Source organism: Ctenocephalides felis, unplaced genomic scaffold (genome assembly GCF_003426905.1).
Source record: "Ctenocephalides felis isolate EL2017-DRISC unplaced genomic scaffold, ASM342690v1 CF-g0.4_SCAFFOLD_01886, whole genome shotgun sequence".
Taxonomy (NCBI): domain Eukaryota; kingdom Metazoa; phylum Arthropoda; class Insecta; order Siphonaptera; family Pulicidae; genus Ctenocephalides; species Ctenocephalides felis.
Window position 1 is genome coordinate 113,270,433 of NW_020538040.1, and position 24,722 is coordinate 113,295,154.

A 24,722-nucleotide genomic window follows, 5' to 3' on the forward strand; every position below is an offset into this window, starting at 1 on the left:
ATGTTTATTTGTTAGACTACGACACGGCGCTTACTCAAAAATTTCAAAACTTAAAAAAGAATTTTTTTTTCAAGGTTTTCAATAAAATTTGAAGCTTTTTTATTTTAAAAATTTTGAATTTTGGCACGGAAAGTTCCAGCAATTTGCCATAGGCACGGTGCCATACACCATTAGTTGCGGACTCTTTTCAGTACCGGTTGCGCCATCTATGAGAGTATTAACACATTACCATATTAAGATTGAGCAGAGCAAAGATGGCAACCAAATGAGCCGAGTTTGAACACTATATGTTTGACATTGAAATAGAAAATCAACCTCGACAATATAATAATCAACCTCGTATCCAGGGCCTTTTCACTCAGTGCAAAATCCTCGTTCAAAAACCGTGTTTCGTGGTATCCATCAAGGTGAGAATTTGGCGCTAGTGCGCCGATACCAAGTGACAGGTTGATAATTCTTTAGCTGTCTCTAGCATTAAGCGGCCATTTTGATCGGGATTGTTATTGTAAGGGTTATTGTGTTTGTGACTGTTCTGTTAAAGGGTGTTGTATATAATTGTTTATAAGGTTTGTTGTTTATACAAAAAGTATGACTCTTAAATGCAGAAGAAGTGTAGTGTATATAATAGAAAGTTTAGAATTTATGTAATACATAATGTAGTGTGCTGTGTATTACGCTTGATAAAACGGAAGGTGCGATTAATTCATTAAAAGCATTATCATTATATTAAAAGCTTCAGACAGGGCCTTATGCTAGTCTAGCTTGAATGAAGATATCATAACTTATATGTAATGTGAATACTCAAGACTGTATTTTAATTCATTTTGTTATCATTAGATATCGTATTTCTGAATCATGTATTATAATTTGTTAATGACATATGACTGTATTTCACTAACATTATTGTAGTAACAAGTTAGAGTCCAATAAAAATTGTTATGATAATGTGTGATTTATATTTAAACCTGTAGTCATATTTGTTTTTTCTTCTTTTATTGATTTGATTTGACCCCAGCATATATCATAATATATACTCTTGATTGAAATATTCTTATTATTACTTAATATATTTTTAATTTATAATTATATTTTCGCAAATTTTAATACAATTACGATGCAAAATTAAAATTCTAATTATTTTTAAAATTATTTTTTTTTATTGATAGTACAATATTTTTAAAGTACAAATATTTTTATTTCAAATTTTAGCGCTTCAATTTGAATGGCGATTGGGAGGCGATTGAAGCGCCATTGCAATATAGCGATCGTAGCAATAACTAATTTTTTTGAACCTCAATATCGCTAGAATGAAACGTCTATATTATTATATTGTCTAGGCTCGTATCTTGTAATGTCAAAACTCTAAATAAAAAATAAATAAGATTAAAAATCGTTTGATAAGATAACATCTTCAATTCAATTATGTAAATTCATGTGATGTCAGCCAGTCGTAAAATAATGGCCGAATTTGATGTAAAATTAGGCTTAAAATTAATTAAAGAAAGATTTGAAAATGCTTGTGAAAGACGAGCAGAGGTCAGTAGATTTACACCAAGTAATTTATGTTAAATATCATTGTTGTTGTTATGAACATTATTAATATTATTATTGTAAAAGTAACATATCAGTTAGTTATCATACTTTTTGTAGACAATCACAAGTCTGCTTGGATCGTGCAGTTTTGATTTTATTCAGAAATTATATATCACTATAATAATATTACCATGAATAATAGTACCAATAATAATACCATGAATAATATTTACCTAATTATGACCAACAATGTTATTTCAATGCATTATTCACAGATCATGTTACTGATATTTGCAATAGAGCACATCAATCTTTAGGTTTGATACTAAGAAATTGTAAACAATTTAAGTCTACCAATGCACTTCTTTGCATGTACTATTCTATTGTACGTTCAAAATTAGAATACGGTTCGATTATTTGGTATCCTCATCATATCAACAACTCTGATGCGATAGAGAAGGTTCAGCGAAAATTTCTGAAATACCTTTATTATAAAACATATAAAATTTACCCTGAATGTGGCTTTGACCACAACACTTTACTAAAAGAATTTGGTATTCCTTCCCTTGCCTCACGTCGATTTATCTGTACAATTATGTTCTTATTTAAGCTTTGCAATAATTCTATAGACTGTCCTCTTATTCTCAATCAACTATCCTTTAATGTTCCAAGGCTATCTTCGCGTTCACAATTATTTTTCAATTATCCTACCGCTAAATCTAATTCTCTCTTAAATTCGCCAATTTTACTAATGTCCTCTAAATTTAACTTAATTAATAATGAAATAGACATTCACAACACTTCACCTAATCAAATAATCTCCATCTGCACAAGTTAATCTTTTTATTTTCTTTCAAATATCTCATTATTTTCTGTTTATAAATATTATTGTTACATTCTGCATTATATGAAATTTTATCTTAGCATTTTATGTTACTAACTATATATTATAATTTTGTATATATTTTAATTGTTATTCATTATGTCAAATAATTGTATTTTTGAGTCCTCTTGGAGAAATCTGTGGGCTATATATTTTAATAAATAAATAAATAAATAAATAAATAATTATTTCAATTCAGGAATACAAATATGCAAAGCCGACTTTAGTAGCAGTGAGCAAAACTAAACCCATAGAATCTGTTATCACTGCTTACGAATGCGGCCAAAGGCACTTTGGGGAAAATTATGTACAGGAATTGGAAGAAAAAGGCCACAACAAAGATATTTTAGAACATTGTAAAGAAATAAAATGGCATTTTATAGGTCATCTTCAAAGAAATAAAATTAATAAGGTGATTGTATAATTTAGTAGCTATACTTTATATTGAGCTATATATTTAAAAAAAATTACTACAATTTTAAGTATTGATATTATTATAGTAAATGTATCGAATAGAATCTGAACTAAAACTTTATTTAGCACTAATGTATTATTTTTTCCTGGCAAAATAGTAAAAAATCCTGACAAATGACAATTGTTGCATGAGAATAATTGTTATGTTCATTATTTTCTTTTAATACTGAAGTATTTAATAGGTTTGCAAAGTCAATTGTATTCTTAATTCAAATTCAATGACATAATCATTTTTTTGTTTAAGGAGGTGTTCTAGTGTAGAAATACCAAAAACTTTTTTTTTTTCATTAAGAATATGTGTATGAGAGGATTTTTTAAAATTTCAATTACTTTTGGAGATATAGCTATTTGACCATGACAACGCTCATCTGTTTTCTTCCTCTTGTGAAACTTTAAACACGCTTTTTCAAAACTATCTTTTGCCATATGATGTCCACGATTTCTTGAGTTTTACTGAACCGTTTCAATTGAAAATTTCAGAGTATCTTCTTAATAGACTTCTCTCTGGCATATACTAGAGATCATCCCCCAATAAATTTTTTTTACTATTTTTAGAAAATTGAGAAACTTATCAAATTTGGAAGCAAATGATCTTTTTTAAATGCCATTTTACCAAAAAAAAAATTTTTAACTTAATTCTAGTAAATGTCATTGGGACATGATTATAAATTATTTTTTTTTTTTAATTTTGTATTACCAGGAGGGTTGCAATCGAGGACATGGTGACTTGCCAATTTTTAGTGACTACCCTCTTCAACAACTGCTAATTTTTAAAATTATTTTAAAAAATTAACATGTTGATAAATGAATTATAAAAAAATACCAGTAAAAAAATGTATTGCCTTTTTTATGATGATTTAAAAATGAGCTAAAATTTATGCCTCTACACGAGAATACTCCCTTGATTGGATATATCAAAACATACAATATTCTTCGATTACAATTTACTTTTATTTTTTTAATAGAAAAAAAAAAATCCTGAAGTTATTAATCAAAGCTTATTATTTTTAAAACACTATATTTTAGTAGAAAGTTTATAGAATAAAAAACATTCAAATTTTAAGTTATAATTATAATTCATTCTATAATATAGAATTTGCAAAACATATGATTGATTGATCTTCTATTGAATGTATTGTTTTTCAATTATACGTTTTACAAATTCAATAATATGCAATGAATTATAATTACATATAACTAAATAAATGATAAAAAAAATTTTAGAATAATACAAGAATATATTAAATTTAAAGCTTATTGTTATATTTGAGTATTTTTTATTTTATAAAGGTTCTACTAATACAGTGTTTTTGAGATCATAACCTTCTATTAATAACATCAAGTAGAGGTAATGTTCTTATTATAATAAAAGAATTTGATAAAGAAGTGATAAATAAAATGCTAATTAATGCCTATGCTTTAATAAGGCTTTTATATTTATATAATTTTTAATATGGCTTGAAAACTAATATATTTTTATTGATCAGTATAGGTGGTTAACATACCTGGGATATATATGGTCGAAACAATTCACTCATTTAAATTAGCCGACAGTGTGCAGAATGCTTGGTCAAAATTAGATTCAGCTAATAAAATTCATGGTGATAAATTAAGAGTTATGATTCAAATAAATACAAGTGGTGAAATAGGTAATAATTAGTTTGTTATGTATATTATTCTTTAAATATATTGATTGTCATTTTATTTAAATATTACAAAGCTTACCTTATATTATGCAACTTCATTATTGCTACCTGCATAGATACATAGTAGTTCTATGTAATTGAACTACTGGTATGTTTTTCATAATTGAACATAGAAAACAAGTTGTGAAATGTTGTTTTTTTAAACTTTGATGCTATACTTATAATAGTATGTAGTTTAATTTGAAATATTTAAGATTATATGATATTTCTGAATTACATTTTTGACAAATTGTCACTTTGCAGAAAAACATGGTGTTCACCCAAATGAAGCAACAACTCTATACAAATATGTGAAAGAAAATTGCCCAAACCTACTTGTTGATGGTTTAATGACTATTGGAAAATATGGCTATGATACAAGTTTAGGACCCAACCCAGATTTTCTCACTTTAAAACAATGTCGTGAGCAATTATGCAAGGAATTAAATTTAGAACCAAAAGAAGTTAATTTATCTATGGGAATGTCTGATGACTTTGAACAAGCGGTAAGAGTATATAGTTTCATTGATAAATATTAGTAATATTGCTTTTGGCTTGCTGGGAATCACAAAATGTGAACTGTCGAAAGATGAGCAATGATTTTGCCATTATTGCTATTGATAAGAGTTTGATATCATTTATCATATTGACAATTGTTTGGTATTATTAAGCATATTTTGCATTATATTTTTCACCTCATCTGGATTGTTGTATTTTTACTTATTCTTTGTGCTAATGGCACCTAGAATAATAAAATAACTTCACTCGTACATAATGAAAGAATTTAAATTACCTGTTTTTAAACTAATATGGTTTTTATTTATATTGTCCTGAAATTATGGTATTAAATTAATATAAGTATATATTGATATTGTTCTGAAATCTGTTCAAATCTGTGTTTCAATGTTTATGGTATCGATTTGGATCAGTTAGACCACTTAAGCTGGTCGAAGTGTATGCTTACATAGAAACAAATTAATTTAAATTAAAAAAAAAACTAAGATATACATTTATAATTTAATCATCTAAAAATTTTGTTTTGATTTAACTTTGTTTACTTGTGGTTTATTTCTGTTTAGGTATTATTTACAAATTAATGATTTTGTCTTCGTGAGTGAAAAGGATTTGACAATGCTAATGTTAAAACATATTTGTCTGTGAATTAAAACATTCATTTCTATAATTTCATTTCTTGTCCTTAACATTTCAAACAAATTTTATTCTGGTATTATAACTTCATGTGCATATACCTATCTCCTGCTTTTCATAGAAGATAGTTTCCATAAAAAAACATGTAACTCGAAAACTCTTAGAAAAACCGTACTTAACAAAAATCATTATAAAGCCCTTTTTGCCAGTTTTTAATATAATCGAACACACATTGAACAAAAATGAATTACTAATACATTTAATATTAATTAATTTAATAAATATAATATTCATTTATTTCTATAATAAAACAAATTAAAAAAAAAACTTATTTCAAATATTGCATTTTCTTTATACATAGATTAAAATTAGAATAAGAAAATTTAAGTTAATTGCTACAATTAAAAACGAATTTTAAAAAAGCTCTTAGTATTGTTATTTCAAACAAACAAGCTTATACATACATAAAATTTAATTTTGGTTTTTAAACAGGGAGTTTCTCTCTTATTCACATATTTTTATCATAGACATAAAATATTAATAATTGAATACTAATAAGGAATTTGTAGTGTTGTATTTTGACACTAAAATGTTATTCTAGATATAAGCGAATTATAGTTTAGTATTTGTAATTTACGGTAAATGCAAAATTAATAAATTTCGTTAAAAAATAAATATTAACAAAAACCATATAAGATCGAAAACGTATAAAACGAATACCATGTAAATCGGGGGATAGGTTTCATGACCTTTAATGTGCTTTGGTTTAATATAAATTACTAATTTCTTTGATAAGTTTTTTACTAATCTTTTTACATTCCGATAGTTTTTATACATAAAACCACACCTATACATTTTATTTTTTTTACGGCTTACTTTTATTTTTGTTTTTGTGTCACCATCTACCAAACTCCCACAATGATAATAAATAGCTTCTATTCAATTTGATTCAATGCTTTATTTAAAAAATATATATGTTTTTAGATTGAAATGGGCAGCAATATTGTTCGTGTAGGAACTGCAATATTTGGGTACAGACCCAAGAAAAATGAAAGTTAGTTTTAACTCGCTGTAGTAAATGCAATTACTTCTAAAACAAATGTTCTATGATATATTTTTGGAAATAAAATAAGTCAAGATGTGATAATCTGCAAGTGTATTAAATATTACAATGTAACATTTTCTTCAACTTTGACGTTTCAATTTAACGAAGGGCCTATAATAACCTGAGAAAAAAGATAATGATACAACTTTTTGTTGGTTTGATACTCTAAACAAATTATTTTTTTAAATATATGAATCAAATGTAATTTTGTTTCGTATATTTAACAATTGTGTCGAGTTGTACTCATAAATGTGCAAAATATAACTTTTTATGTGGGTAAAAATTTAGCTATAAGAACTAAGCTATTAAATATGTCAAATAACTAATAATGTTATATCCTCTGCTGAATCATATTTATTTGTGTATTTAATTATCAAAGGGATTATACAATAATTTGTTCCAAAACATTTTTAAAGGTTATTTTCTATTTTTTGCCTGTAAAATAATTAGAAATTGGATTTGAGATTTATAGCTAATCATATGTCTTCCAAGCATTTATTAACTAGTTAAACTAATTAAAAATTGTTGTGTATAAATTGAAATAATAATATGTTATGTGAAAATATTTTGTTTTGTTTGTTGCTAAAATAATAAATAGATTTATTGAATTTTATTTTTTTATTAATAAAGTAATATACACAATATAATAATTACATTTACATATTAAAGTATTAAAATACTTAAACCATACAATTTAATAATAATCCTACTTAAAATCTAATAATGATCTAAACAAATTTTAATATAAATAGATTGGTTTATTTTTCAAACAAAATTTAAGGTCATGGCAAGTTATAACAACATATTTTAGAGACCCCATGTTTTACTGACAAATACGAATTTTTGAAAAAAATGTATTAACTTAAATATCTCCTAACCAAAAAAAAAACAATTTCAGGGTATAAGAAAAAATAAAATTAACAAAAATCTTAAATTACTTATTAGATGATTTTACCCAGTAAAATCACAGTCGATTGAATTGGTTGGCGTGTTTAATATTTTCTTACGAAAAAGAAAATATTAAACATGACTTCATATGCTTTTATTTATATATACATACATATATATTTATTTAATACACAATCTCACTAAATTCGTTCCTTATAATTAAACAATTGTCTTATGTTCAACTTCACAATCTCGCAATCATATTTAACATTTTCTCAACAAATTACTAATCCAGAAAGGATAAGAAAGATAACTCATGCACTCTATTTTTCTGCCAACTACTTAACCTCTTTTGAATTTTAATACGAGCATTGTTATTACTAAGAATAACACAATCCATATTAATGTAGATATGAAACCATTATATACATCAGGTTCAAATATACTCCAGCCTCTGGTCAACATGGAACGAAGGGAAGTTGTTGCCATTGTTAATGGAAGTCCGAGAGATATATACCTAAAAAGAATATTTAATATAATAAAGGCAAATTATGATGTTAAAGATTGGTTTATACAAATGCAATACAACAGGCAAATTTTTAAAAATTAAGCGGATGAATAGGAAGAAATTATATTAACATGTATGATACATAATTAACACATAATGCAAATTTCTTATTGTTTATACCTTAGTACTAGTGGCATTCCTTCAATGGGCCAAATTACTCCGCTCAAGAGAAGAGTTGGGTAGAAAGATCCTAGAGCTAATTGAATGGCATTTCTTTCGAGTTCGCAGATAGCTGATATAACAAAACCGAAGCACATTCCACATAAGCCTGAAAATATAATATATATAGATATTGAATGCAATTTGAACTATGATTTCAATTATTAATCAAAGATTCTTTTTATTTTTTTATCTCATATTTTATTCAATAATAGCAATTTTATTATTAAATATTTTATTTTGTTATATATTAATTCTATTCTCATTGGCATTGACAATATTACATATAAAAGATCGTTTTATAAAATTAGAGATAAAATAAGAAAAATTACCTTGTAAAATGGTGAGGACGACCACCCATCCGATGTCACCATTGCATGTAACCCCGAAGACAAGTATCATGAAAATAAGAACTAATGCAGTTTGTCCACACATCACCACGAATTGCGTAACAACATGAGAAAATAGAATTTCACCGGGAGAAACTCCGGCTACCCAGGAACGATCCAATAATCCTTCCATTCGTTCTATGATCAGCGCTGATGATGTTAGCGCCACAGCCAAGAAGAACACGATACTGAGGACAGAATAAAGTATTAAATTATTGTGATAATTCTTGTTACAAATTAATCATCAGGATATTATTACGCTTACGTCAATATAACACCAGGTGCAACGAAGTCGGTGAAGGAAGGATCCATAGTTCCGTATACCGGGTCTTTGAATTGTATAGGTACATCAGCTAATTTTGGATTCTGATCACAAGTATCAAGGAGAGTTTGAGCAAATTCACGGTATGCTAACTGCAAATCTCGATTGAGCATTATGCCTATCTGCTGATTAGACATGTCAAGCCAAACTCGGATTTCTGATTGATCAAGAGTTTCTTCATCAGCATCTCGACCTAGAAATTGATCATTAAATTTATAATAGGATTATCATTACCAATAAAGATACAAGACGAAAATTGAGTTTTGTATGGCTGGATATATTGTAGTTTAATTGAACTGACCTAAAATCATTCTGGCAACAAGGGCATCCGTGAAGTTCTCAGTAAAATACAGAGCGCCCCAGGCATTGCCCGTCTCCACTGCTTGAAGAGCAGACTCTGTATCTGGATAATACTCTTTCACTATACTTGTATTTAGATGTGATAGATATCGACATGATAAATTTGTAAAACTGCATGAATCCGCAAAAGGACATTCCTGATGATAAAGAGAAGTTGTTTTGTATTAATTTTAAACTTTGTCGTCATAAATTTCATTTCATCATTTAGATAAAATGATCTAAACGTTGAAATAGATATCTGAATTTATCTTGAAACTTACCATAGTAGTAAAATTCATTTCACTATTAACGACAGCCATTCGTAGTCCTGTAGGATCTCGACCGATAGCCAAACAGAACAATATTACTTGCATAACTGGTAAGGCAAAAATAAACAACATCACACCAACATTACGCCACATCCTCAAGAAATTCTTTTGTAGTAAAGCTCTGATCTTTCCTCGAGACGTGACCTGGATGAGTATAATAAATTAGTAAAATGATTTAATAATAATAATAATAATAATAAATATTACTAATGTTTTGATGACAGTAGTGAATTATTACCTGAAAGCAGTCTGAGCAGTCCCCGCAATCATCACAATCAACTGATAAATCAGATGCACCAACAGTTTTTCCGTTCACCTGTAATATTTAGCAGTGGTATAAGTATTATGATATGTATTCTTATTGGAGTTGAAAGAACTCTGTACGTAAAATATATTTATATTTGTATTCTACTTTATCCACAAAATATATGCACCTAATAATATGTTATTGCACCAAAAAAATCGTTTCAGTTGAGATATGGTGTACTTTGTCGTGTATAAATAGATACTTCGAATACTACTTCGGAGATTTAGAAAATTTTGCAACTATGTCATTTTTACTATGTCTAAAATACTAATTTTTAGCAAGTATTTCACTAATGTGTTTTTATAACAAATGGCCATTTTACATTTCGTCTTCGACGTTGCTGTTATAAATAAACAACATATTGCTTAAATATTTTTTTTTGATTTGAACATAATCCTTGTAGCTTTATATTATATTTAACTTATTTGCAAAAAGTGTTTTATGCAATTTAATTTGATCCAATTACTAATTATATAATTCTTTTCGTATACATAATTTTCTAGTTTGCAATTCAAAAAGTAACGCGCCGCAGAATAGTTCACTATTCATAATATTTTTACATTTGTAATAATTGTCAGATTACTAGTAGGTAGCTTATTTTTATAAATAAGAGAAAATGACTAATATTCAATAAACAGATTCATAATTAAAATGAATTAATAAATTCTCGTTCCGAGCAACTACAAGGTCGATATTATAATTTGATAATTTTATAAAAAATATAGTGTACTCTTAGGATCCGGTACACTTTTAGGTAATAATGAATTTCATCTCACATCGATTGTCGATCCATTGCTATCAGAGATCAGAATTTCTTTACTCTGATGGAAATTCAATCCGACCACTCCGCTCTCCTGGCTCACGTACACAGGCTGGTCGCGTTTGTTGCCCCAGGCCAGAGACGCCAACGAAATGTTGTTTCTGTAATAGAATAATCATATATTAACAATTAAATCATACGCATAACTTTAAAAATAATTATTTTGCAACTGATTAATTTGGTGATTTTAATATGAAAACAATAAAAAGTATGCACGTGCTGGAGCTTTGTTTTTAGACAGCTTAATAATGACACGGTTTTAATTTTTAAAACTTTATTTTGTGTTTTTTATATATTTTATTCAATAAATATATGCTTTACTTTAGACTATTATATTTCAATAACTCAAATGTTTGGCACTGTTATTTTTTTTAATAATTCCAACCGTTTGATGTGTTCTAAATAAATATCTAGATTGATCTATCCTAGAAGATTCATAGACATTATGCTGGTAGTGCAAAATTATTGTTGTTTTCATAGCACCCTGACCGCAGATAATCAAATAAATATGTTTGTATTTAGAATGTCTTGGAGACCGGGGTTCTACGGAGGGTTTCAAAATGTAATTCATTTATTAAAGTAAGAGGTTTTGTTTGCCAATTCGGCACTTGTCCAAATATTATTGGAATATGGTTCAAATCAATAATAAGATTACCAAGATGGAGACTAAAATAATTAACAGAATACTGAATGTGAAATTTTAGAACTAGGCGAATTTGAGAACCAACGAAGGAATACTATATGCTTTCTACCGAAAACATTTAATCAAAGAGTTTTTGTAAAATGATATTTTTCATACATGTATGTACAGATATATTGATCAAGAAACGATCGATTTTTACGAGTTTAGGGTTGAAAATTTGCACATAATTTTTTTTTTTTTTTTTTTATAATTTTTATTTTCAATAGCAATCAGAATACATGACTATTCTATGAGCTACTTGGCTTATGTCATTCACTCACACACATACACACACACTTGCAAACACACATATAAATTTATCGGATCAATATTACAATCATATTTAGAGAATCACTTCAATAAATGATTCAATTATTCTGTTCATATTATCTAAGATTCCTCCATATTGCACATAAATAAAAACTAGGTTAAAAATTTAACGCATTCGCTGTAGACGTCATCCACATAACTACCTGTATGTATAAGCGTCGCCTATAGACGTCTTCCAATGTTATGACATTTAATACTCTGAGTTAAATTATTGAGAGTTCTAACTTGTTATTGCAAGTTTTAGTTTTAGTTTTTTTCGAAGTGTTACTCTCAATTTTCAAAAACATTTTAATTGATAATGATCGAAAATTCTCAAAAAATGTTGTGTCTGGTGCATTCAGCAGCGCTACTAGACGCTCGCTGTTTCGTACAGCAGTTTTCACCGAAAACCACTGCCGTAGAGAAAGGGTTATTGCAAAAAAACGATAATACTATCCAGCCTACCTACTATATAAAGTTTTAACTAAAATTTCTCATCCAACGTGCAATATATTTTGCTTTTTAGACATTTTTTTATAATTTCTTAACAATCTCTCGTCCACTATCATATTTGAAGTCATACTACAAAATGTCACAAGAATTAGAAAATTGGATAATATCAACGTAGTGAAATAGAATCTTAAATTAGTTTATGAAAAACATTTAAACATATTGCTTACAGGGTAAATTTGCCATGAACTGTAGTTCTCGCATAAACAATAATATGTTTTTCCAAGATTTACCAGTGACATAATGGTACATATCGTTCTCAAAACACATTACCATAGTAGACTATGCAACCGTGCGAGTCAAATTGAGGTTTTTGTATCTGCATTCGTCGTACTAGTTTTTACGGCCTCTCTCTCTTATTATATATTATATACCTACATTATACATTGTACACGTAATACTTCTACACACTCGGCAGGCTCAATTTAATACGGAAGAGACAAAAACAACTTGAACCATATTTTCGTACGACTGACATGACCGACTGAACAGAATTCGGAACGAGTTAATATGAAGTTTTTATCGAAATGATGAAGCAATATTGTAGATTAAGAGTCCAAAAATCAGTTAAGTGAAAGTGTTTGTTACTTTGCAATTTTATGGCGTCATTTTAATTCGATGCCATAATAGATGACGATGGTTATTTATACTGTGACATTTGGACGTTTCATATACAGAAACGGAAAAACTGATAGACAGGAGAATTACTGCTATGACAGATAGATAAGTAAATTGAAATGTTTGCAGTTTTAGTTGTTCACCCTTTTATGATAATCTCTAACATATTTGCTAAAAACATTTCTATTAAAAAACAACAATCTAGGAAATAAAATATAATTTTTTATGATTTTTTAGCACTCTTGTTCAGTTCACGGAACTTTAATATATCTTTGAGGATTACCTTATTCATCTGTTTTATAAGATGTTTTTTTTAAATTTAGATTCAACAGTTTTTTTATATATCCTCTATAAAAGCTTACATGTGGGTGGGGTAAAAAGTACCAACTGAACTTTTACTCTGGCAAAGTTGTAAACAATAAAAAAATGGTAAATAAAAAAGTAAATTAAGTTAACTAAAGCAATTTCACAAAAGATAAATTAAATAAATAATTACTCCGACTCTGATGATGATTACTTCTGTCGATATACCAGATCAAGGTAATATACAATATTAACTCTGTAAAATTGTACCCATGAAATATATATTTTGCATAGGTTGAATAATATTGCTATTATTTCGTATAATCACTTTAAATTCAAAAGTTAGTTATTCAAAAGATATTAGATCTGTTTGCTCTCTGGCCTTCCCATTTTACCCCGCCCATGGGGTAAAAAGGACCAGGTGACAAATTTTTGAAAAACAAATAAATACATTTCTACATTATTGAATTTAGCTAGGAGTCTTACTGACCATAGTCAGATAGTTGTTTGTTTGATAGTTGTTATTTGTTGTGATATAATTGTTATCGTTTTCACAATATAATTGCTCAAAGTTGAATTGGACCTTTATGCCGTGCCCTACCCTAATTCTATTGTTCATCTTTTTTTCGAGTTTGATTACAATTCTTTATTTTAAGTGCTGATTAAGAATTTATTTTATCAACAATTACATATTTAGTTCTTCTGCCATTAAAAAATTGTTGATAGTGAAAATTGCTCATTCTCTACTATATTGCTGGTCTGATAAGTCAGCTCAATAGCTCACTCTATAGATGAATTAATCAGAGAATTATAGATGAATTATCAGAGTTATTGAATTGCTAATTTTATTTTTGACATTTTATTACTCTAACCGTTAGTTTTGTGTAATCATTACAAAAAAATATTGACTAGATAATATTAAACTAGAATCTGGATTTTACCAAAATTTGTAGGTAAATTTAAGAGTGATTTATTTTATTTTAAACACTTAACAGAGATTTATATAATAAATATTTCAGATTTAGAAAATACTTGTTTATTTCTAATGATGTATCATATTCATTAAATAAATATATATTGATTTATCTTATTTTACATTTAAAAAATTTTTTAGCAATTGTTTTAGAACGTAACGGTGATTAAAATGTTTAAATTTTATTTAGACTATTTAAATTTTTAATTAAGAAATGTATGTATACAAATCAGTTGGCTGTTGTTGTAGTATATATACATACATGCAATTATATATACACACATATATATATATATATATATATATATATATATATATAATGTGATTTATATGCATATAAATATTACGCTAATTATGAGATCTTACTGACTTTCTACTTCATTCTAACGGGAGCAATAATATCACTGAGTGAAAATAAATATGGATACTGATTAGCAGAAATTAAAAGATTATTATGCAATTAGATGCTCTAAGTGATGAAAAATGATGTGATGATTCATAAACATTCGATCCGTATCGACGGAGTTTGGAGTTTCATAGAAACAAGCGGTAAATACGCCAGAAAAATCAGTATTTTTGGTACATCAAATTCACAGATTTCGTATACTATCTATCTAGTATCATAGATAAAAAGTTTTGGTTTCAAATTAGTATATTAGAACTTTTCTGATTAACTACTTGTGAAATTATGAAACATTTGTCAAATAATATACAATGCTTTATATTTTCATATATAACATTCTAATAAACGCTATTGAAATATCAGACCAGAGCTTTAGAACTTCTTTGCAATGATATAAATTCGTATTATTTTTATACAATATAGCGTTCCTCACGATTTATACATTCATTTCCTTTTCGTCTGTGAAATTATTAGTACAAATGTGACCAATGAGTATATTCAAATATTAGAAAAAAATTAAAAAATACTACAGAATTTTGACTATTGGTTATAATTTTCTTGTGACCAATGAGTATATTCAAATATTTAATTTTTTTTTTAAACAACTCAACATATTCAAAATATTTCAGAATGCTAAAATTTTCAAGCAAGTACCTTTCATGTAGATTTTAAATTTCAATTTTCCAACTTTTCAGTTTTATACGTCTAATATTTGTATATAACTTGGAAAGTTTCAAGAATTTGTTCTTCATTCTTAGATTTTCTAAATGATTATCTACTTACGTTATATTAACTTCTTGTGGGGCGTTACATGCTCCTTGTTTCCTCGATAATTTTAAAAAGACATCTTCCAAACTCTGGCAATGGTATATCGTCAGTAGAGCTTGTGGTGACTCCTCCGCCAGCAAACGTCCAGAACGCATCAGACCGATCTGAAAAATATAAATGACATAGTTATTTCTTAGAAAAATACTAGGTAATCCTATAAAATATTCTCACATATTATAATTTAAATATGAACAGAACAGCTCATCGGAATGGCAATGACAACTAACGAAATTAACTCATAGCGTGTGAAACTACCAGTAGTTATATTACATATACAGAATTATAAATACAGGTTGATTGATCATCCTAATAGTCTAGCAAGGAAATTGTTAGATCAAGCCCATAATGGAAATGTTAAAAAAAAATCTTTTGACTTAATTTGGTAATAAGTAAAAAATCATTTCTAGTTGTTCTATCACCATTATAAGGAGTTGCATCACTAGATGTAGTTCTGAGATTTATTTTTTATACTTTATGAACAATTTAATATTTTTTGTATATTTGCTCGAAGTTGATCATTAATGTTCAAATAAGAAGTATCACATAAATTTAAATTTCTTTATATTTAAGATAGAATGAAAAACTATAGGAATTTGTCTGGCTTGGTTTTACCGAAAATCAAATTCAGAATAAATGAATTTTGGAAAATAACGATAATAATTCGATTAAATTATCAGAATTATCTCTGACTTGTTTATCAAAATTTATCGATTAATCATATTTTTGGCGTTTGGTGCTGTATATAGGGTCCGTCAGATAACTTTATTTTTTTTTTTTTGAAAATGCTATATATAAACTACTGAATATTTTCTCAATTTAAATCCTTTCTATTTGAAAGTGCAATCCTTCTGGTTAATAATCGAAAGTAATTTCATTGAAATGGCTGTCTAACTTTTTAATGGCTGTCAAGAATTCTAAATTGCTACCAATAAAAAAAAGTTATATGGCGGACCCTTAATAATGTTATTTTAACCCTTTCCACTAGCGAATTGCGAGATTCATATGAATTTTGCCGCCAGCATCCGAGTCGAAAGGGTTAATATATAGTGCTTTCGCCAATTTTTGCCTAGGTTCAAAGTAGTCCTCTTCAGATTTGAAAGAACTTTTTGATTTATCCAAAAACTTTTCGAGAAAGCGATCATATTAAATTAGACATAATTATGAATTAGTAGCAATCAGATGTGCACTTTAATTGATAATTTAAAAAAAAATATATACACAATTTTAAGCGATCATGATTTCCCGCGAAAGCGTCCGAATTGTTCGCTAAATATAGTTTCTACAAAGTAAGTGCTCGTATGTTTATTTACGCCTATGCGATTATAATATTCGGGTTTTTCTATTTACCGTTCGAATAAATATTTCGTCGATTTACTTAAGCATAGAACACGCAATCGCGATTGTTTTCGAAAGTTATTCGGACATAATTAGAATATTTGCTTGGCCATTCGAATATGATCGGTATGCCTAATAACAATTTTATATGAAATTATTTCATTTTAAATTATACAATCAATATATCAGTTGAGTTATGAGTGAAAAGAGTATTATAATTTAAAATATAAACACACTACACATTATTCGTACTAATTTATTAAACGATGTTACAAACATCTCCAGACTACACTTTATATTTAATTAACTATAATTATTTATTAATTTTTACCTCGATGCTGAAAAATCATAGTTACGAAACGTCATAACTCTAAGATCATTTACAATTACAACAATTTTGTAATATTTACATTGAAGAAAGTATTAATGTTTGTATCTTAAAAATAGCGCAAATGCTGAAGCCAATTCTCCGATAAAATAGAAATGTTATGATAACACAATGTTACGGGTCTATATTCGTAATAGTTGGAAGTAACAAACTGTCAAAAATTCTAATCTTCAAAACGCATGAAAGTCAAATGACACTTTTATCATAAATGCATTTTTCTGGTGTCTCATTGATAACACATTCGTGAAGTTAGGTTTTGTTTGCTTAGCGTGTAATAGCACAGCAAATATATAGCTTTTTCGAGTTCGTCACTACCAATTCATACGAAGATCCATAATATAGTGTTACCACAATATTTTTTATTTTTCGGAAAATTGGCTGTGTTGTGTTTTGGTTAAATCTGCATTTAGTTTGTATGTGTTTATGTACTCTTTATGAGTGTCTGTACGATTTACTCTTTACATGCTTTTTAAAGTAAATTTGTATTAATAAAATGAATATTTTTAAATATTATATATCTCTATTATTTGTTACATATCCCATGTATACATAAAGGATTTCGAATAGTGCTAATTAAAAAGTAGACCAGACAGACGCACTAGTGGAAAATAAAAAATGAAAGATTATTTTTACTTTTTAGTACTGTAATAAATAATAATTCAGCAATTTTTGCTATAAATAGTATAGCTCACGCCAGTTTGAATAAAATCTCGCAATATTTTTTATGTCGCTTACAGTTCCGCCAAAAAGTGATCTCGGAAAATGATGAGGTAGGAAGTTGAAAATCGATATATAGCTTGTCTAAAACAAAAACTATAAGATGGACTGAAGTATATAAACCAGTAGTTGCAATAACTATTTGCAACCTTTAACATATAGGGTAGAACGGGGCTTAGAGATCCTCGGACAAAAAGGTTCACTACCGATATCTCAAAAACAATAAAGTTAAGAATTTTTTAAAAACAATATTTGAAAATACAGGGAAAGTATGTATAACCAGCTGTATGTATAACCTTGATATTTATGACGTCGCAATTAGGAGATATACGGCATTGTTAGTTTTTTGATTGTGAGTACTGTTGTTTGGTTTACGAAACCTCAATATAGTTTTTAGGTATACGGTATTTAATTGTTTCGTAAGATGTATTGTTTTATATAACCCACCTGAAAGCGTTCACTTGGGGGTAAAAAGTACCAACTGCATTGTTACCCTAGCAAAGGCGTAAACAATAAAATATTGCAAAAAAAATTAAATTTACTTTAAGGAAGTAATTTAACAAAAAAATAGTCGAAATAATGGACTTCGAACTCTGCTGATGAATCATTTTGACGAAGTACCAGATCAAGATTATATACAGTGTTATCTCTGTAAAAAATGTACCCATGAAATTTGTATTTTGTATTGGTTGAATAATAGCTGTTATTTCGTCAAATCTCATTAAAATTAAGTTATTGAAAAAGGACCAGGTGACAAATTTAAAAAAAAACTGCAAAAACAAACACATTTCTACAATGCGAATAAGGTTAGAGTTTTACTGAAAATATTCAGAAAGTTGTTTGTTTGATTGGGTTGTTTGGGTAATGATTGAAAGAGTTTCGCTACCGCTGATGTAGAGTAAGAACGGCGAAACCAATATTCGGATAATTTAACCTTTTCGTTGAATTCCCTAACTTTTCTTGAAACTTTAATATTGTGACGTTTATTTCAATCGGTTTACATCCGAGTTATTTATTAATGCAGCCGAGTTAAGTATTAATATCACTTAAAGTGAGACAATCGACCGCGAGTTGTGTATCAGCTGTTAGCTAGCGGCCGTGTAACAGCTTTCGCTTTCGCGCGAACGAATGCGGCGAATGCGTTCCTTAGCACTTTGCACGTCCACTTCTGAGGAACTAACATTGAGAACTATTTTCACAAGATTCGATTATCTCGTTATAAGATATATTGATATTGATACATAATAATATATGTAATATTTTGTATGATTCGTTTTATTTACTTCAACCGGTTAACAGTTACATATGAGTATACTCGTCATGGAGAAATGGCAGAGTTTTATGCATTAACGAGCATATTCGTCATGCGTATAAATTGTGACCAGTAATTATTTTATTTGCAATTTTTGATAAAAACAAATTATATACTCAAATTTTGAAGCCTTTGGAATATTCTATGTTATTTTTAAAGGTATAACCTATCGAAATATGGAAAAATTGAAAATTTGATTGTTTGAAAATTTCACACTAGTTGTGCCCCTTAAGGCAAATCGCATAAACTTTCCGAAAAGTGGAAATAATATACCTAATTTATAAGAATAGAGATTTAGCTATTTAGATAATTTTTAATTGCTTATTTAGAAAATAAAATGTTTGCTTTTCGTCATAAATTAATCAATGCGATTTCCAACTCTAAATATCTTTCAAAAAACTTACAGTTTATGCAATTGTATTAATTAAATTCCCTTAGGGTAAGTCATAGTAATCGCAAAAAATAGATTTTTTTGCATGTATTTACATTTCAAAGGTTTCTGAACATTTTAACATTCTTTAGAAATAATGGTGTGTATGTATATTTGAATACAATTTTTCGTCCACGATTTCAGGCGCTTCGAACAACCGATTTGAATGATTCAAAAAATATTTCACTGACTGATTCTTCATTGACTGAATGAAGAGATTTTTGGTAAGGCAGGTTCAGGGGTTTTGGAGATTCAACAAAAAAGGTAACAAAATGCCATTTGGGGGCGAAATTGATCATTAGACATATGCAAATCAAATTATCAGATATTCAGGCAGGTAGACTGTTCAAAATTAAAAAAAAAATTAAAACTTTTAAAAATAATTAATTACGATGCGATGCAATGCACCGCTAGCTTGTTAACTTCCCGTAGGGTAAGTTATTGCAATCGTCCAAAAATCGAAATTGAAAATTTTTACATTTCTCGAAGTTTTGAAGGTTTCTGAACATTTTGGCATACCTCAGAAAAAATGGATGTGTGAGTATGTGTATGTATGTATGGATACAATTTTTCGTCCACGTTTTCGGGCGCACGGATCAACCGATTTGAATGATTCAAAATACATTCGATTCCTATTGATAGGGAGATGTGTTGAAGGCAGGTCCAGCCGTTTCGGAGATACCGAGCAAAGAGTGCAAAAAATAGAAATCGAGTTTTTGAGAGATCGGAGCATCCGATTTGAATGATCCAAAAAACATTCAATTCGTAATGACGGGGAGAAGGGTGATTAGTTTTTGGCAAAAGCAGGTCCAGCGGTTTCGGAGATACAGAGCTAAAAATACAAAAAATGGCAGTTTTTGAGAGAACTAAGCGTTCGATTTGAATGATTCAAAGAACTTTCTGCTTATTTTAACAAAATAATAGCTTTTGGAAAAAAAAAATTTGTTTTGTATATAGAAAATGATTCTGATTTTAATTGTAATTTTGACTTAAGTTCTAATATACTTCAAAGAAATATTTTCAACTTTGCAATTCAGTTTATATAATTCTTATAAATATTAGACAATGTCACAATATTTATTTATAATAATCTGCTTGAAAATATTTCATATTCCTCGAACATTTCGTTACGGTACGAGAAGTTCCAGCAATTTGCCTTACGGCACGATGCCATACACACCACTAGTTTATATTTTAATTTAACCTTACAATTTATTGAGTTTTAGTATCAATTACTCTGATTGTATAACAATTGAAAAACAATTTGATTTAACTTCTGAAAATGGAAATAATATCGTGATTAGTTTAATTTTAGTTGCTGCAGAATTTATAAATTGACAAACAACACATTTATATAAAGAAACTGCGCAAGGGAGGAATTTCTGAACCTCATTTTCTCGACAGCAGATAACCTAATTGAACCGTAAGTTCAGATGGGCTATGACAAATAAATGATAAAATGAATTAGAATCTTTATAACAGTACTATTGAGCTCCGATATACTACTTTAAATGTTATTAATTATTACATTCAAATACCATTTTTACATTTTTCACTAAAGTAGATTATAGGTCAGTAAATGTAATATTTTTATTGTTCTAATTTTTATAAATGAATCAATATTTACTACGTCGTTTTAATGATTAAATTATACAAACAATGAGGATTATTTATTGAATTCTATACGTTGTGAAATTGCACTAAAACATGAATAACCAAATAATAATAAGTAAAATTGATAATGGTAGATAAAATAATCGGTTAGGGTTAAAAATAATGTGATTATTATTAATAAATATATATTTTTTTGTTACTCACCGCGTGTGCTTGTCGGGCTTCTTCGATATAATGAGTAGTAATGATGACGGTTTTGTTACCCCCTTTGGTAATATGAACCAAGTGGTTCCATATACTTTGACGTAGCAGAGGGTCTACGCCGACCGTAGGCTCGTCCAGGATTAACAACTCGGGGTCATGCATGAGGGCAACGGCGAAACTCACACGACGCTGTTGACCGCCACTGAAAATAAGCAATGAGATTGACGTTGTTATTAATTTACTTATTTAAATATTTATTTATGAGAAGTCCGTGGCAAAGATAATAAATATTACTTTAAACCCTTCTTAAGATTATTCATAACATGTAACCAAATTAAAGAGTAGGTGAGAATGGGTACGGTTGTGCCAGGGTACGGTAGTGACAGTCGTCATAACAGCTAAACTGTACTGATTTTGAGATAGTGACCAAAGAGAGAAATGTGCAGTATGATCTGTAAACCGCATTACTTTTAAAAAGTCGAAACTAAGTTTTATGTTCGATATACTACTTTGTTTGTTATTTTGCTGAAAGTTGCACATTAGTAGATATTTATTAGCAATTAGTTTTCGCTTAGATAATCTAGCTCAGTCATAATGATGATTTGTTTTCAAAAGCGTGCGTTGGGCACGGTTGTGATATGTATTTCTTGTCCTTTTCGGGTGAACATTAAACAGATTAAGAAATCTAACTGAACTAAGACAAAATACAAAAGAGAAAGAAAAAGGTAAATTCAATACAATAAAAAAAAGATTTCGCAAAAAGTTCTTGTTAACTTTGTTTAAAACATTATGTTTTGTTATATTTCATGTATAAGCTTTGTTTAAATTTTGTGTTGTGTTCATATAAGTAACAATAGATTACTAACGACAATAAATGTCGTTATTCTGGTATTTTTTATTTTTTAATCTATTTTTATGCCTACACACGAGGGACCGTTATGACACTCGCCATTTTCTTGTATGATTTGATTTTATGATGAATCCATTGTATTTAAGATAAAGCCATCATAAATAAAATAAAAATGTATTTAAGAATAGTGTTTTTGTATTTTCACGTAGACAAATGTTCTGATTACCATTTAATTTTCTTTTCTCCCAGCTTACTGGTAAATCAACAAAATTATTGTTGATAAAAAAAGTGGCACAACCGTAACCAGTTTCCCCTATCTTATTTAGAAATTCGTATTAAGTATATTTTCCAATATCATAAAAGGTAAATTATTGGCAAAGGTTAACTAAATAGAAGTGAATTCATAAGGTAAACATCTAATTTAATCGTGAAGATCTAGCTAGTTTATTTGTGACTTAATTAGTTTGAAAAAAATCAGTTAAACTTCGAATTATTTATTTAGATAATACGTTTGAGTGCTCAAAACAATGCTTTTTATCATTGAAAATGTTGTGAAAAAAAAATCATATTCATTAGTGTGATTTCTTTTTAGATAATCTGTTTCATTAATAAGATACAGAACACAAATAATCGCAACTATGTTTGTGCACTTAAATCGAAATAAATATTGAAATATTTATTTGAAAATCTTAATGAACACAAAAATATTTACTGTTCAAAATTATAAAAGACATTTTTAGTAAGCTTCGTCAGGATACAAATTTAGTACATCCAGCGATTTTGATTTTTTGATTTTGTATGCGTTAAAATTAAATAGGATTAAATATTTATTCAAAATTAGTTTTGATTTACGCTACTATTATACTTAATTTTATAATTCTGCAATTTATAATTTTGAATTTAAATATGTCAAAAATTATATTATTTAAAACAACTGTTTATTTTACTAGGTTTATTTAAATTTAGCTTGAATTTAGTATCAAATTTAAAAAAAAAAGAAAAAAAATGTAGCATCCCGTAAAATAACGTATTATCATAACATTCTTTCTATTCAGAAAACTAAGGTATTTATTTACCTAGAGATGAAATACTTTGAAATGATTATGAATACAGACGGTCTAATTCCCAAGTTACTGTATCGTTGGGGAAAGCGATGTTATAATAATAGAAAATTTACAAAATTAAATGGATACACCGGTCTACTAGAGCAAGTTCTTAATACTTCCTTCCTGGTGGACTGTAATTTATACGGAAATATAATATAAAGTAAATTATCAAAAGGAATACTAAATTATGAAAGTACCTTGATTCGTTTAATGAAAACTGAAACTTTGCTACGCTTGCAACATCATTATAAGTTTTAATTATTTCAAGCTTCGTCGATTATAATAGATAAGCAATTTTAATAAAGCTTTGAAACAACTATTGTAAAAATAATAATTAATGAGGAAACTATGACTACTACTAGCGTTTTGAGTAATTTTTTCTGGAGATTGATACGAAATAAACTAGATCGACGTTATGATGATTAACTTTAAGATAATTGCATTACTTGGATTAAAAACAAAAATCACCAACAAAGAATAATTCAAACGGAATAAATTGTTTTTGAATAAAAATTATTTGAAAACTATCAGTATACATATTATGTGAATATTGAATAACGAAATAACGAAGAGGCTGTGTTCAATACCTAAATTTGCATCGATCTAAATTTATATTTGTTTTCAAGACAGATATTATTTTGAGCACTTTTTCTGAACCAACAAGCATTTTTTTTTATTAAAAAGATGAGGTCTCATGAGTTTTTAATTTTTTAGTTTTTTATAATGTAACATATTTTTTCCCAATAATTGTTTTGGGAATCAGTCATATTAGAAATATAATATGACAAGCTATTTCTTCACAAAAAGACAATTTTTATCTCTGAAACATCAACCGGAAAAACAATTCAAAACCATTGAAGGTGTTACATCTAACATTACTTATATATATATATATATATATATATATATATATATTTATATATAGTCTCCTATTACCATGTATAAATGTTTTTGTAGGAATATGTACCGTAGTACTATATTAGTTCAAATATTTAAAATAAATAATTGCACCGTTGTTATGCCAATGACCTTCAAAGCGAATACAAAACCAGACACTAGTCAATATTTTCACATATATGGAAAATTATTTAATAAAGCATAAATACATATTAAATCAAAACCTAAATAGTTATTCAAATACTTTGAATAAATGACACAATAAAAAATACGAATCGCGGTTCTTTTATTAT

At 27.8% G+C, this 24,722-nt stretch overlaps 2 protein-coding genes across 3 annotated transcripts in view; one reads left to right on the forward strand and one right to left on the reverse strand.

Annotated features, from left to right (window-relative positions):
- Positions 1–540: 540 nt before the first annotated feature.
- LOC113377540 (pyridoxal phosphate homeostasis protein) lies at positions 541–6,973 on the forward strand. Of its 2 annotated transcripts, none has more exons than XM_026617892.1 (5): positions 541–692; positions 2,616–2,828; positions 4,383–4,539; positions 4,840–5,081; positions 6,709–6,973. In XM_026617892.1, the coding sequence occupies exons 1-5, from the start codon at positions 600–602 to the stop codon at positions 6,781–6,783; spliced, it is 780 nt and encodes a 259-aa protein (XP_026473677.1). In that variant the 5' UTR covers positions 541–599; the 3' UTR covers positions 6,784–6,973. The 2 variants fall into 2 exon arrangements, with proteins under 2 accessions (XP_026473677.1, XP_026473676.1); XM_026617891.1 differs by lacking the exon at positions 541–692 and adding an exon at positions 1,322–1,536 and having other exon boundaries at positions 6,709–6,971.
- An 890-nt stretch (positions 6,974–7,863) lies between these two features.
- LOC113378684 (ABC transporter G family member 23) overlaps positions 7,864–24,722 on the reverse strand; it is a 92,587-nt gene continuing 75,728 nt past the window's right edge. The window contains exons 5-14 of the mRNA XM_026619239.1: positions 21,577–21,778; positions 15,532–15,680; positions 10,907–11,051; positions 10,062–10,139; positions 9,776–9,967; positions 9,457–9,652; positions 9,099–9,348; positions 8,777–9,021; positions 8,406–8,553; positions 7,864–8,234 (exon numbers count right to left, since the gene is read on the reverse strand). Coding sequence (XP_026475024.1) covers positions 8,060–8,234; positions 8,406–8,553; positions 8,777–9,021; positions 9,099–9,348; positions 9,457–9,652; positions 9,776–9,967; positions 10,062–10,139; positions 10,907–11,051; positions 15,532–15,680; positions 21,577–21,778 — 1,780 coding nt within the window. The 3' untranslated portion in view covers positions 7,864–8,059. The remainder of the gene's footprint in view (positions 8,235–8,405; positions 8,554–8,776; positions 9,022–9,098; positions 9,349–9,456; positions 9,653–9,775; positions 9,968–10,061; positions 10,140–10,906; positions 11,052–15,531; positions 15,681–21,576; positions 21,779–24,722) is intronic.

Excerpts from the sequence above, each read along its gene's own strand:
- LOC113377540 (XM_026617891.1), top strand. The coding sequence starts at position 1,438 with ATGTCAGCCAGTCGTAAAATAATGGCCGAATTTGATGTAAAATTAGGC. Across the intron at positions 2,829-4,382 it reads AAAGAAATAAAATTAATAAG|GTGGTTAACATACCTGGGAT; the intron begins GTGATTGTATAA and ends TGATCAGTATAG. Across the intron at positions 4,540-4,839 it reads AAATACAAGTGGTGAAATAG|AAAAACATGGTGTTCACCCA; the intron begins GTAATAATTAGT and ends GTCACTTTGCAG.